Source organism: Mastomys coucha, unplaced genomic scaffold (assembly GCF_008632895.1).
Source record: "Mastomys coucha isolate ucsf_1 unplaced genomic scaffold, UCSF_Mcou_1 pScaffold21, whole genome shotgun sequence".
Lineage (NCBI taxonomy): Eukaryota > Metazoa > Chordata > Mammalia > Rodentia > Muridae > Mastomys > Mastomys coucha.
In genome coordinates this window covers 92522219-92536781 of record NW_022196904.1, presented here as the reverse complement: position 1 = coordinate 92536781, position 14563 = coordinate 92522219, and the positions used below count along the sequence as shown (strand labels likewise).

The 14563-nt window shown below is 36.5% G+C and overlaps 1 protein-coding gene across 1 annotated transcript; it reads left to right on the top strand.

Moving 5' to 3' along the window:
* The first annotated feature begins 9034 nt into the window (after positions 1-9034).
* On the top strand, positions 9035-10127 carry LOC116100718 (putative olfactory receptor 52P1). Its single transcript, XM_031384456.1, has one exon. The coding sequence runs from the start codon at positions 9127-9129 to the stop codon at positions 10078-10080; it is 954 nt and encodes a 317-aa protein (XP_031240316.1). The 5' UTR covers positions 9035-9126; the 3' UTR covers positions 10081-10127.
* Positions 10128-14563: the final 4436 nt, after the last annotated feature.

Genomic DNA, 14563 nt, shown 5'->3' with positions numbered 1-14563 from the left:
CTCTGATTACTCTCTGAGAACTATTCCTGAAATTTGATCAAGTCGACAACATTTCAGGCAGGAGAAACCAAGCAAAATATTTCAATAGAAACCTAGTAATGTTCCTGATACTTGATTGTTGTTTATTACTGATTTAGTTTGGCGTAATATGTTCATAACATGAAGCACTATGTAAATATCTCACCTTGGTGTTACCTGATTCACTAAGGTAAGTTACTCAACGTGGTGAGCTTATGGTCCCTGACTTGTACATTCATATGCATTCTTTGAGATTAGAATATACAAGTATTTGAATTAAAACCATAATCTTTGTTGTTGGCTTTCACTAACATAGGGCTAAGTCTTTCAATATTTTTGCTTAAATGGAACAGGTTGCTCTTTCTAGAAACCTGCACAGAGTCAAATAAGAGGGACACAGCCCTCAGTTCACAGTGATTATTCTAGGAAAAGTTCGTCCATGAAAAGTCTGCCGATGTACAATTTTGGCAAATGTTTATGAAATAATAAAGTCAACAATAGAAACTTAAGCCAGAAATATAATTCTAGTGCAGACAACCACTATGTTGTTAAGTTTGATTCCAGACACTGCTGAAAAGAAGCAGGCATTTTCATTCAGTAAAATGATATAGAGTCCTATTTAGAGACCAGCATAGGAAATACTATCTGTGAAAATTTGGTACACGGATTTCCAGACATTTGTATGGCTGGTCATTTTCTTGCATGTTGAGGAAGAGAAAGGATGGAGTCAATGGTTGTAAATAAATGATAAATGATTTTTTCACTCCCAATTCTTTTGAAGTTGATTTTGATCATCTTTTGGCATGAGTAAAGTGTGTCTATTAACCCGTGGCCCTTTAAAGAACAAATACTTGCTCAACGATATTCATAGTTACATAAACTGATATCAAAATATGCTCCTAATATTAGGGGTATTGGGATAATAGTACTTTTAAACTATTTATTTATTTATCTATCTATTTATTTATTTATTTATTTATTTATTTATTTATTTTTACTCCTAATTTTATTCCCCTCCCAGTCCACCCTCCGACTTCCACATCCTATACCTCCTCCCCAGCTGCTCTCTCTATGAGGATGTCCCCATCCCCCACATCACTCACCACCAGACCTCTAAACTCCCTGGTGCCTCCAGCCTCTTGAGAGTTAGATGCATTTTCTCTGACTGAACCCAGACCCAGCAGTTCTCTGCTAAATAAGGTGTATGTTGGGGGCCTCATCTCAGCTGGTTTATGCTGTCTGTTTGGTGGTCTAGTATCTGAGAGAGCTCAAAGGTCCAGGTTAATTGAGACTGCTGTTCCTCCTGCAGGGTTGCCCTCCTCCTCAGCTTTTTCCAGCTTTTCCCTAATTCAACAACAGGGGCCAGCAGCTTTTGTCCATTGGTTGGGTGTAAATATCTGCATCTGACTCTTTCAGCTGCTTTTTGGATCTTTTGTAGGGCAGTCATGATAGGTTCCTTTTTGTGAGCACCCCATAGCCTCAGTAATAGTGCCAAGCCATGGGACCTCCCTTTGAACTGGCTCCCACTTTGGGCCTATCACTGGACCTTCTTTTCCTCAGGCTCCTCTCCATTTCCATCCCTGCAGTTCTGTCAGACAGGAACTCATTGGCACAAGGGAGAATTTCCTAAACAGAACTCCCATTAATGGCTCATGCTCTAAGATCAATAATTGGTAAATGGGCCTGGAGCTGTGGCTCAGAGGTTAAGAGTACTGACTTCTCTTCCCAGCAACCACATGGTGGCTCACAACCATCTGTAATGGGGATCCAATGCCCTCATCTGGTGTGTCTGAAGACAGGGACAGTGTACTCACATACATGAAATGAATGAATGAATGAATAAATAAATAAATCTTTGAATGAAAAAAGAATTGATAAATGGGACCTCATGAAACTAGAAAGCTTCTGCAAGGCAAAGGACATAGTCAATAAGACAAATCAGCAACCTTCAGTTTGGGAAAAAAATCTTTACTAACTCCATAACTGATAGAGAGCTAATATCCAAAATATATAAACAACTCAAGATAATAGTACTTTTAAATAGTATTTTAAATAATAATTTGAGAATTTCATAGGATACATGTTGGAGTTTTCATTTCCAAACTCCTCCCTCCTTCACTATTTCATACTATTCCAACTTTGTGTTCTCTTTTCAGATTATTTTAGTTTTTTAAATAATTTCTTTTAGCTTTTTGAGATTTTAATATAATTTGCCTTACTCTTTCTCTCTCCAAACCCTTTTCTATACCTTCCTTTCTCTTTTTTTCAAAACAATGGACTGTTTCTCATTATTTTGTGCATACATACATGCTTATATCATTCTTTTGTACCTGCCAAGTCCAATTTCTGTTGCCCAAATTGGTCCAGTACACTCCAAGGCAGGAAAACTGCATTTTTGAAATATCTACAAATTGTTGTACATTTGCTGGGCAATACCAAGATTGTTTCCCTTCCATTTTGTCCTGTCTTATATTGAAGAGAGAGAGAGAATGGAGAAATTAGAAAAAAATGCATAAGAGGAGAAAAAGAGATATGGACTCAGATATTCTTTATGGAGCTTCAGTATGAATGACACAACAGGCTCTGGATCCATCATGGCCTCTAAAGAGTTTCTCAGTAGTAGATAGGGCCAAAAGGCACAGTATAATGAAACTTTCCCAAGAATCTTTCTTGTGAATCCTGTGTCCTCTTCAACTTGGCTGGAAGTAATGGGTCCTGGACATTCTTTAAAGTTTTGGACTAAAAAGCCACCTTTCCTTCATTCTCTTTCCTAATTCTATGTGATCTTTAGAATTAAATAATTTTTTTTAGTAAAGTTAGTTCTTAAACCAGCATGTAGGAGAAGAGCTTGGCAACTATTCTTTTAAAATTACAAACCCTTAAGTCTGTAGAGTGAAAGGCTAGAAGAAGCAGAATTGGATCTTAAGGAAGGAACTCCTGAAAGAAGAATTCATTGTTGCTTGATTCTATGTATGACCTGAAGTAATAATGTTTGACTCAAAACATTATGCAGTCATATCAGTGGCAGCTTTGAGCAAAAGACTGATGACTGATGAGGTCAAAAGGTGACAACAATGGAGCTTGAACTGCATGCTTATTATGGTCGAAAGGTGTTGGCACGACATACAGCAGCACAGTTAGCGATGGATTATTAGAGATTATTTAGGAAAAGGTAGTAGCAGGTATTCAAGATCTCACGGGACATACAAATGTATCTTTACAACTTTCTAAAACACTTCTGAGTATTTTCTTTCTTCAAATGCTTATATGAAAATAATTCTAATTCTATTTTTTCATTTGGGCTCCAGCTCAGAGGACTTATCTGGACATGGTAGACTACCTTAAGTGGCAGTGTTTACTAACAATGAATCTATCACCAAATTGAGTTAAAAAGGGGAAAATTGGCTCCCACTTTTATCTGTAGGTATTTATAGATTGTTGTCTAGCCTACTAATCATCAGAGTGACTGCCACCAGCAGATAATGGGAGCAGATGCAGAAAATAACAGCCAAACATTAGGCAGAAAGATAGTCCAAATTGGAGATCCCCATTGGGTCCCTCCCCTTGGAGCTCAGAGAATCACATAGAAGAGGGTAAAGAAGAATTGCAGGAGTCAGGGGTTCAAGGACACTAGGTGAACAGAGCCCACAGAATCAACTAAGTGGGGTACAGGGGCTCGCAGAGACTGAAGTGACAATCTCAGAGCCTTCATGGTCTGTGCTAGATCATCTGGATATGTGCTTTGGTTGTTAATTTGGTATTTTTGTGGGACTCCTATCAGTGGAAGTGGGGTGCCCCTGAATCTTTTGCCTATTCTTTGGATGTTTTTCATTCTTCTGGGTTGACATGAGGATTTGTGCTCAGTCTTATTGTATCTTGTTATGGCATGCTCAGTTGATATCTTGGGAAGCCTGTTTATTTTTGAAGGCAAACAGAAGAGGAGAGTATTTGGGAGAGATGTTGGGGGCTGAGAGCAATGGAGAGAGGGGAAACTGACATTGAGATATATTGAAAACAAACAAACAAACAAGAACAACAAGTGCCAACCAATCAATCAACAGCAATAGTAACAATAAAAAAATGTCAGAAGTTTTTGACAAATTTTAAGGATAAAAACAACTGGTTTGGAGATAATTATTTTTCTGTAGTTCAAATAGTCCACACATGGCTTTGGAAAACAGGAACATTATTCATGGAAAATTATAATATGAAATAATGATTATCATTTCCACTGGAGACTGTCTATCAGGTTTGATAGGGTGGATAGTTACGTATTCCTACTGATGCAAAACATATGGAGACCAGAATAGCAGAAATAAGAGGGAAGAGTATAAGAAAGGCAGAAATTGGAGGCAGAGATATAGAAAAAAGGTTAGGATTAAAATGAAAGTTATTTTTTGTTTGAGGTAAATGCCTGCATGGCATTCCCTCTTGAAAAGATATTTAAAGGTAGAAAGAGACTCAGAGCATCTCTTTGAGACTTCCAGTTTTAGAAACAGAATGATTATTTCAGGAAAGTAGTCCGTCATCTATAAACCATCTTAAGAACTCTCCAAGGATGAGCTCCTATAAGTGAACAGAAATATTTTTCTAAATCAAATAGCTTCAGATAGCTCTTCATATTTAAAACAATAAAACAGGACCTGAATCATACATCATACACAAAATGGAATATAAATGCTATTATGTTCTCCATACCTGTAAATGTAACAAACTATAGAAATGATCCCTGAAAGTATAGTCTCCATATGTGTAAATGTAAGATCTGAAATTGTGAAACTGGGAGGGTTGGATAGAAATTTTTAAAAATTACCTGATAATAGTGGGGCAATACCTCTCCCAGATACCATATTTTTTCAAATAAAAACCCAGTTGCAAATATAGAATACATTTTTGAATTTTGATAATTGGGTCTTATAGACCTTAAATATTAACAGCTGTTGCCATTACTCTTGGTTAACCCCAAACCTTGATAGTAAGACCTTTTGACGTAGACCATAAGAACATGTGACATAGGACACAGAGAAATCTAACTGATATTTACACAGGGGAATTTTCTCTATTGGATAACTGTCACAGAGCTAAAAAGTTCTATACTTTGTGATATTATGTGGTAACAAAATTAGAAGTTTTATGAAGCTATGAATGCTTCAGACTAAGATAAGGCTAGCTCAGCAAGATTTGCCCACTATACAATAGCAGCACAAACATTATGGTACTAGTCAACTACTTTCTGTTTGAATTTTAGATGAAAACACAAACTGCCAACACTAACTGGGCCAAAGCTCATGGGTGTGTAAGTCATAAGAGAGAATATAATATATAATTAAATTTTATTACATGTACCTAATTTCTTATCACTATAACTATAAATTAGTTTATCTATAAACACTCATCAGAGAAGCATCTTTTTACAGCAATTGGGAATTATTATAGAGCTCCATGAATGGTCAAGAGATAGAGAATTAAAGAGACCATGGACTTCTCAACATTAAATGCAACATCTAGATTATTCTCTTTGGCCTAGGCTCAGGCATCAACATGAAAGAGAGGGAGGAAAGATTGTAAGACAGTGGGCATGGGCAGCAAATCTCTATTTGTTGGGAACAATGAGGCCACAGCATCTGTGAACCCACAGTGGTTGGGACTGTTTATATAAGACCTGCACAAAATCAAGTTATTGAGCATTCCAGCATAGATGAGGTAGAGTCTCAAGCAATATTGCTTCTGTCTAAGTGAGATCAGTTTCCTTCACAGATGTGATCTGAGAGAGGTGATGATTTAGAAGATTGTCTTACATCAATGCACATACAGACAGCACTAATGGATTCCATGGATTTACAAACAAAGTACATGGTGTTGGTAGGTTAAAGTGGTCAGGTTACGGGAAGAACTGAGTGAGGAGACCTAGGAGCCTGAATTTGATCAGAATACCTTATATATGAAATTTCCAAACAGTATAAAATATATTATAAAAAGAATTCCAGAGCTAACTTGATTTATTTGTCTTTTCACAGATTTCCCAGAGACCACATTTGTTTCCTGTTTCAGTTATGTGAGTTGTTTCAATAGACACTAAAATTGTGCTCAAGAGAGGACAAACTCTCAAACTATACCATATCCATGAAGTGCGCAGGGTTAACATGGCAGCGCTGAGGGACTTTGCATTGCTGTGTATTTCAGGCTGTCCCAATCCTCTTTTCTCTTTAATATCACATCTCCCAAGGGGCTCATCTACCTCTGAAACTATTGGACCTTCTGAGCATTGGACTAACACATTAGCAGCAATTGCCACCAACATGATCATGTTTTCTCACCTGTAGGAAATAACCTGGCATCATTTAATAAAAGGCAATGTTAGAGATAAGGAGATAAAAAGCCAAATGGGGAAGGAAGATTCACATAGATTCCAGTGGTACTGCATTTCTAGAGTTAAGAATTGGGAAGTTGATTGATTTCATTTGCTAGTAATGACACAAAAATTATGGGATGTTTTACTACTGGAGGATGAATTTTGAAAATTTTGTTGCAGGAGTATATCTAGTTGTGTAAATCATTGTAGAAATAATGTCGATAAAACCCACTTTACGAAGGAAAGAGAAGTGAATGGAGATTGAAATACCTCCAAGTAAATTGTATCTGTGGAAAGACAAGGGGTTCAGACACAAGATGGAAAAACTTTTCAAATGCTTCTGAGGCTGACGAAGATGGTAGAACTTCTGCGATGTAAGAATTTATTGTGCCTTTGTTGGAATTTTATAATTCCTTTTGTAGTCAATTATTGATGAATGAGAATGACAACAGACACAAAGTGGAGAACACTTGCAGAATTACAAAGTTAGCACTGATTGATGAAATGTTGGCAAAAATAAATTCAGTTCAGAGATTCTTCTTGTGTGCTATCATAACACATCAAGATAAAATGGGCAGTACATTAAAGGAAAGCTGCATCAAATTCTCCAGACTTTCATGTGAGTCATCTGCTCTCAAGGTGTGAGTTCTAGACAATGGACTGTGCCCAGGGGTTCAGAAACAAATAATGTCACTGCTTAGGCTCTATCAAATAATCCAGTATTTTCTGAGTTTAGAAAGATGAAAATTACGTCACCAGAAGGTAGAGGTCAGAGTAGTCCTGACAACTGCCTGTGTGCTGCAGACTATACTACAAGGGGTCCCATTCAAAGCAAGCCTGGGAGAGAGAGGTTATCTATAGGCCAAAGGGATAAGCAGATCCCACTTACAGTGTTGTCTGAAAATCTGTGACCCATGGGCTCTGCCAAGCTTTTGTTAGAGGGACTAAATTTCCCACTTTTTCCAAGGCAGACTTCATAAAAGCAAACTTGAAAAGAAAATGTTAAGATTTTAACAACCAGGAAGAATTTTATTTATACATTTTGGGAAAGTCCCTTTGCTAAATTCTAGGTGATCTTACAGTTATAACTTTCAGCTTACATCTTGTCTTGTAAGCTCCAACCAGCCTTTTATAAGGTTAACTCTTTCCAAATCAGATCAAGAATAGAATTTTGCTTAATGCCTCTCCCAAGAGCAGTCATACAAATAGCAGATGTGTGGTAAATATATAAATCCCTTCTGTAATTGAAAGTTTAATGTTCATATTTTGCCTTAATTTATTATTGCTAAGACTATAATCTTCAGTGGTACACAGTAATTTCAACTCTAAATTATAGTTTACTGCTAAAAATTTAAGCTATAATTTCCCTCAATAACAGAAACAATTTTGCTTTTTTGTTGAGAATATTTTAGAAATATATTTGCATCACAGCAGAAGATAGCAGTTTTTGATGATGAGTAAGAAAAAATAGTTTGTATCTTCAAAATTCCTATGAAAACCTTAAGGCAAGAAAGATTTTGCTAAAGAATATCTAAATAAAACTGTGTCATGAAGGATGCAGATAATGGTCCAAATTTTCTGTGCTAGATTGAAGCTAGATTCCAAGAAGGATGATTCAGGATAATTGTAAACACTAAAAGGTAACAGTGAGAGGAGAAATCCTAAGATTGTAGGCTTGGTGTTGATATGCCCTGAATGGTGAGCATCTCAGCCTACCCCTCACCAGACAGGGAGGGCAGCTGCATTAGAGGAAGGGCTCAGCCTACAGACCTGTGGCTCGCCAAGTGTGTTTCCAAATCATGGGCCCACATGTAACTATTTTGAATGTTTTACTGTGTTTTCTTTCTATTTACTCATTTTGTGTGCTTGTATTCACCTGTCCACAAGCCCTTCTCTTTAAAGACTTAATGTTGGCAAATAAAAATTATAAGAAGACATTGGCATTTAAAAACAATCTTTGAAATGTTTCAAATAGGACAGTTCCAAGTAAGGTAGTCTTTAACTGCTGGTTGAGACACAGAAATTATTACTCCACTGAGCTGTGCCTCTGTTGACAGCTTCAGGAAAAGCACCTCTGAAATGACCACCTTTCCTTTGCTTCCCTCATTTGTGTTTGAAGTTCCTTTTTCAATCAACCTCTTCTGCTCAAGGGATTTTCCTATATTATACACTCAAGAATCACACAGTTTTGAAATGGAAATATGTCTGATTTTCCACTTGACAGTAAGAAATGTGCTCTAGTTTACTTTTACAAATGATAAAGGATTTATTTCCATAATTTGTATTCTTTGTTTTTATCAGATCCTGTTAGAGTGACTAGGTGTTTAGTTACACTGAGGATAAAATTATAATTTTAAAATGACAGAATATTCTTACATCATTAAATAATGTGTGATGTGAGTATTTTCTATCATTCCTGAATCTGATTTTGTTTCTTGAGAAGAAAATAACCAGCAACAATAATATTCACTATCTAATTATAGATCTAGTACTATACAAGGAACATGACTAGAATTGAAGTAAGCTTTGAAGCTCAGAAAAAATAATGAAGAAACATATTTCCTTTTCAGATTGAAGTGCTAAACAATTAAAACATAAAGCCATTTATTTTTGTATTTTCAGAAGTTTGGTCATCCTTTCTTGGAAAGTATTTTCAAGTGAAACTGGACCATGGAAGAATTTACAATACTTTTTTCTGTTTATAGAATATTCCCATTGTTATTTTCTACCAAACATACAGCACGTTGAATTTTAACATGGTAGGCAATGTTACTCATCAATACATTACATCTTTCTTCCTGGTTGGTATTCCTGGGTTGGAAACCTTTCACTGCTGGATTGGCATCCCTGTCTGTCTCCTGTTTGCACTGACCCTACTGGGGAACAGCATAGTCATCACTACTGTCAAGCTGGAGCCCAGTCTCCACCAGCCTATGTATTTCTTCCTTTGCATGCTGGCACTGAATGACATGTGTCTTTCCTCTTCTGCAGCTCTGAAGATGCTTGGCATCTTTTGGTTTGATGCACATTGGATCAACTTTGATGCCTGTCTAATTCAAATGTATTTCATCCATACTCTATGCATCATGGAGTCAGCCATCCTAGTAGCCATGGCATTCGATCGCTTTGTGGCCATTTGTATTCCTCTTCATTATGCATCAATCCTGACAACATCTATGGTGACTAAACTAGGTCTAGTTGGCCTGATGAGAGGTGTGCTCATGGTTTTGCCATGTCCTCTTCTGATTAAGAGACTGCCTTACTATACAAAATATGTTCTCTCTCACGCCTACTGTGAGCACATGGCTGTGGTGAAGTTGGCAAGTGCCAACACTCTCATTAACAGAGCATATGGAATCTCAGTGGCCCTTTCAGTGATAACAGTGGACCTAGGACTCATAGCGACATCTTATGTAAAAATCCTCCAGTCAGTGTTTCGTCTCTCTTCCCAGAATGCCCGTTCTAAAGCCCTCGGTACCTGTGCTGCGCATGTCTGCACTATCCTTGTCTCCTATACACCTGCACTGTTTAGCTTCCTATCTCACCGAATTGGCAAGAAGGTTCCTCCCAGTGTTCACATCATTTTTGCAAGCATATACCTCTTAGTACCTTCTGCAGTTAATCCAGTGGTGTATGGTGTCAAGACCAAACAGATTCGTGATCGAGTGATAGATCTTTTCTTTACACGCATGAAATTTCCGGGAAAGTAAAAATTACCAAAAACCCTATTTTAGTAGATTATGTTTTGTGCAGCCAGGGTACATTAAAAATAGTTAACTTCTGTTTTCAAATTTTAATTTTATTTAACTAATACTTCTTTTGTTCTTTTCTTTTATTGGATATTTTCTTTATTTACACTTCAAATGTTATCCCATTTCCTGGTTTCCCCTCCGGAAACCACCGACCCATCAGCCTTTCCCCCTGCTTCTATGAGGTTGCTCCTCCAACCACCCACCCTCTCTTGCCTCCCTGCCCTGCCATTCCACTACACTGGGGCATCGAACCTTCAAAGGACCAAGGGTGTCTCCTCCCATGATGCCCAAGAAGTCCATCCTCTGCCAAATTTGCGGTTGGAGCCCTGGGTCTCTCCGTGTGTACTCTTTGGTTGGTGGTTTAGTCCCTATGATCTCTGGGAACGTCAAGGATTTCATGATTTGATATGCCGCTATATTCTCAACTTTATTTTATATCAAAATTTATAGAATTTTATAAAATTTTATAGAATTTATATCAAAATTTATAGAATTGTATAGTTTATTTCACAAATTTAATAAGTTTTACAATTTTAGCTTAAATTGATTTAGAACTATCTACTTTCCATACAATCTCTATTTCTGAACTTCTTTACAGTAATAATCAGGTCTCTATGAGAACTTTCCTGCCAATATATACGTAGCATTGAAATCATTACTCCTATCCTTAACACCAAAAATTCAGTTTGAAAAATTTCTAAAACTAATGATGTTCTTCACTTTACCAGAAAAAAATGTTTTAAATTGCTAACACAAAACACAGGGATTCAGTAATACAAACAAATCCTAATCAAGTTGAAATGACAGGAGACAGGCAGACCTGCAGCTGAGTGTTTTTTGCATTAATGATATAAACAGCTTTCTGATATAAGAAATTGTATATTTCAATAGCATGGATCCAGGTTTAGTTAGAAATAAAATAAAAATAGACTAAGCCAGAGTAAAGATTTGATTTTATGACTTTACTTAGCATGCAACACATTATTCAAAGCAGTCCTCGTCACAAGATGTAAGTAATAAGATATGGAGGATGAACATCATCAGTGCTGTAACAGATGAGGAGAGGACCTCCATCATACAGTACCTCCTGTGTTACACTGTAGTGGTATATGACTGTAGACTTAGTGATTTTTTTCTGTGTGTTAATAGTACCAGGCCAACTATTAAATATTTTAAAGGTTATAAATGCTATTCAAATTCTAAATGTTAAAAATGTGCAAAAAGTCCTAGAGAAAACAAAAATGAGAAAGGGGGAAATTAATAAATTAGTATGTAGAAACATGTTTCAAATATGGTAGTAATTATTCAACTCTGAGGGCAATCACAGTTAAAGAAGAATTATCTAAATATATCAGAAAAGACAGGTATATTTTCAGAGTGTATAGAATAAAATACAAACTGTTGGTTTGTAGGAAGAATGCACTTTGTTTTTGAAAACTTTAGCCTTATTTTTAAATGTTTTTATGAAACTATTGCAAACATCAAGTAAGTAGCATGTGTGTCTTAGTAGGGAAGGGTGCACATCCTGTTCATTTATAATTAAACTCAACTCTGTCCCTTAAATAACTCCCATTTTCCCAAATCAAAGCTTTGAGAATCAACATGGTAAAAGTAAACAATGAAAGAAATTCTGCTTTCCCTAAGTAACAATTTGATAATGTTTGAGACAGATGTGGTATAGATGAATGCTCTACAAGTTTGCATTATATGGTAATTAATTCAAATCAATTGTACATGCTAATATGAAAATCCCAGAACAATTTTAAAAAGAATATATGATAAATATAGCATAAAATAATATATGAAATTGGGATGTGTCATGTAGCTATTTGGGAGTATATGATAGGAGATTCACAAGTTCAAGATCTGTTTGGGTTACACAGTGTGTTCAAAGGGCAACCTGGGCAAACGAGTGAAACCTTGTCTCAATAAACCATTAAAACCATGGTGAAGTATGGACTCAGCAGTTAAGAGCACTTGTTGATCTTGTAGAAGATCCAGGCTTGATCCCCAACAGATACATAGTGGCACACAACCATCAGTAACTTCTGTGTCAGAGAATCTGAGATTCTCATTGGAAATCTGAGAGCATTATGTGCACATGGTGCATAAACATACATGCTCATATATAAAGTAAAATGAATACATCTAAATGTTTAAAGGAAAAAAATCACTGATACTCATTATTTTAAAATGTTCATTAATTCCTAGGTAAGGAATGATTGGCAATTAATAGCTTCAACAGAGGAAGAATCAGTCTTCAAAATGGTGTGGTCCTCAGAAGGGTGACCATGCTGTGGTGGAAGACCATATATCTAAGAGTATTTGTACAGTACAAACTGTACTTGATGTGTTCAAAATAAAAACGGGAACAATATTATGTGGGTATGGATCTGTGAGGAGTTGTGGTAAGGAGGTAAAATATGATCAAAATACATTGTGTAAGTTCTTAAAGAAACCAAAATAAAAGTAAAATGTAGATAGTGTGGGGCTATCAAGCACTCTACTCAATAATAATAGGATATAAATTGTTCAAGTAAACAGTCTATTAGGAAACTCAATTAAATGTTAATATTTTTTTTTGTTTGTGTGTGTGTGTGTCACAGCTCATGGGACAGTCAGAGCATAACTTTTGTGAGTCTGTTCTTCGTTTTCCACATGAGAACCACAACTCAAACAGATTGGCAAGCTTGGCCACAAGTGATTACCTCACTTAGCAATCTTGCCAGCCTAGAAAATTGATATTTTCCTTTTTGAATTTTACCTTTTATTTTATGTAATTTTTGTTAGTTACTTTTTGTGCTCAATTGAAATCTTTTTTATACAATATATTTTTGTCATGTTATCCTTCTTCCAATTCCTCCCATATCTTCCCTGCTAGAAAAGCAAGAGACAGATAGACAGATACAAACATACACACACACAAACACACAGACACACACACACACACACACACACACACACACACACACACACTGAGAGAGGAGAGACAGAGAGGGAGAGAGAGAGAGAGAGAGAGAGAGAGAGAGAGAGAGAGAGAGAGAGAGAGGGAGAGAGAGAGAGAGAGAATTTTAAGCAATTCTGAACAATTCAGAAATATAAAATCCTCTTACAGCTCTGAAACAAAGCTATGAGGAAATTTTTCCCTTTTATCTTGATGTTAGTGCTGGGAACTGATACATGCACACACTAAATTTGTAGTTTACTCCTGAGCTACATTCTGCCCAATCTTTATTTTTAATCACTTATAGAATTTCTTTTAAAATTAAGTTACAACCATTAAATATGATTCTGTACTGGATAAGAAAATGCACTGTAGAAATAAATTTTCCTAAAATGAATGTCTTTGGAAATCCTAAATACAGCTTCTATCAAATAAGAAATAAAGATAATCATAGAGATATATTTGCCATTACAATTATGCATCTGATGTGAAAACAAAGATGGATAATTTATATGATGTTAAAGCCAAGTCAAAGAAGCAATTAATACAGATTATGCTCACAGTAAAACCTCTCAGCAGTTGGGAGATTGCTTTTCTTTAGTAAATATTATATGCATTTATAAATTTGGGATTATGAACATTAATTTAAGGTATAATTTTATTAGTTTATTAGTATTAATTCACATTCTTTGTTTTATTTTTTATTTTATTTTTTTCATTTTTTTTACACTCCATATTTTGTCTCCCCACCCCCCCATCCACCCTCCAACTGTTCCACATCCCATACCTCCTCCCCACACCCCTGTCTTGACTTGGATGTCTCCAGCCCCCACCCAACCTGACTTCTAAATTCCCTGGGGACTCCAGTCTCTTGAGAGTTAGATGCTTTATCTCTGAGTGAACCCAGACCTGGAAGTCCTCAACTGTATGTGTGTTGGGAGCCTCATAACAGCTGGTATATGCTGTCTGTTGGTGGTCCAGTGTTTGAGAGATCTGGAGGGTCCAGATAAATTGAGACTGCTGGTCCTCCTACAGGATTGCCCTTCTCCTCAGCTTCTTTCAGCCTTCCCTAATTCAACAACAGGGGTCAGCTGCTTCTGTCCATTAGTTGGGTGCAAATATGTGCATCTGACTCTTTCAGCTGCTTGTTGGGTCTTTCAGAGGGCAGTCATGATAGGTCCTTTTTTTGTGAGCTCTCTATAGTCTCAGTAATATAGTCTTCGGACTTCCCCTTGAGTGGGATCCCACTTTGGGCCTGTCACTGGACCTTCTTTTCCTCAGGCTCCTCTACATTTCCATCCCTGTAATTCTTTCAGACAGGAGCAATTATGGATCAGAGATGTGACTGTGGGATGGCAACCCCATCCTTGATGCCCTGTCTTCCTTTTGGAGGTGGCCTCTATAATTTTCCTCTCCCTACTGAGGGGCATTACTTTCTTTCTTTCTTTCTTTCTTTCTTTCTTTCTTTCTTTCTTTTTTTTTCTTTTTTTTTTTTTT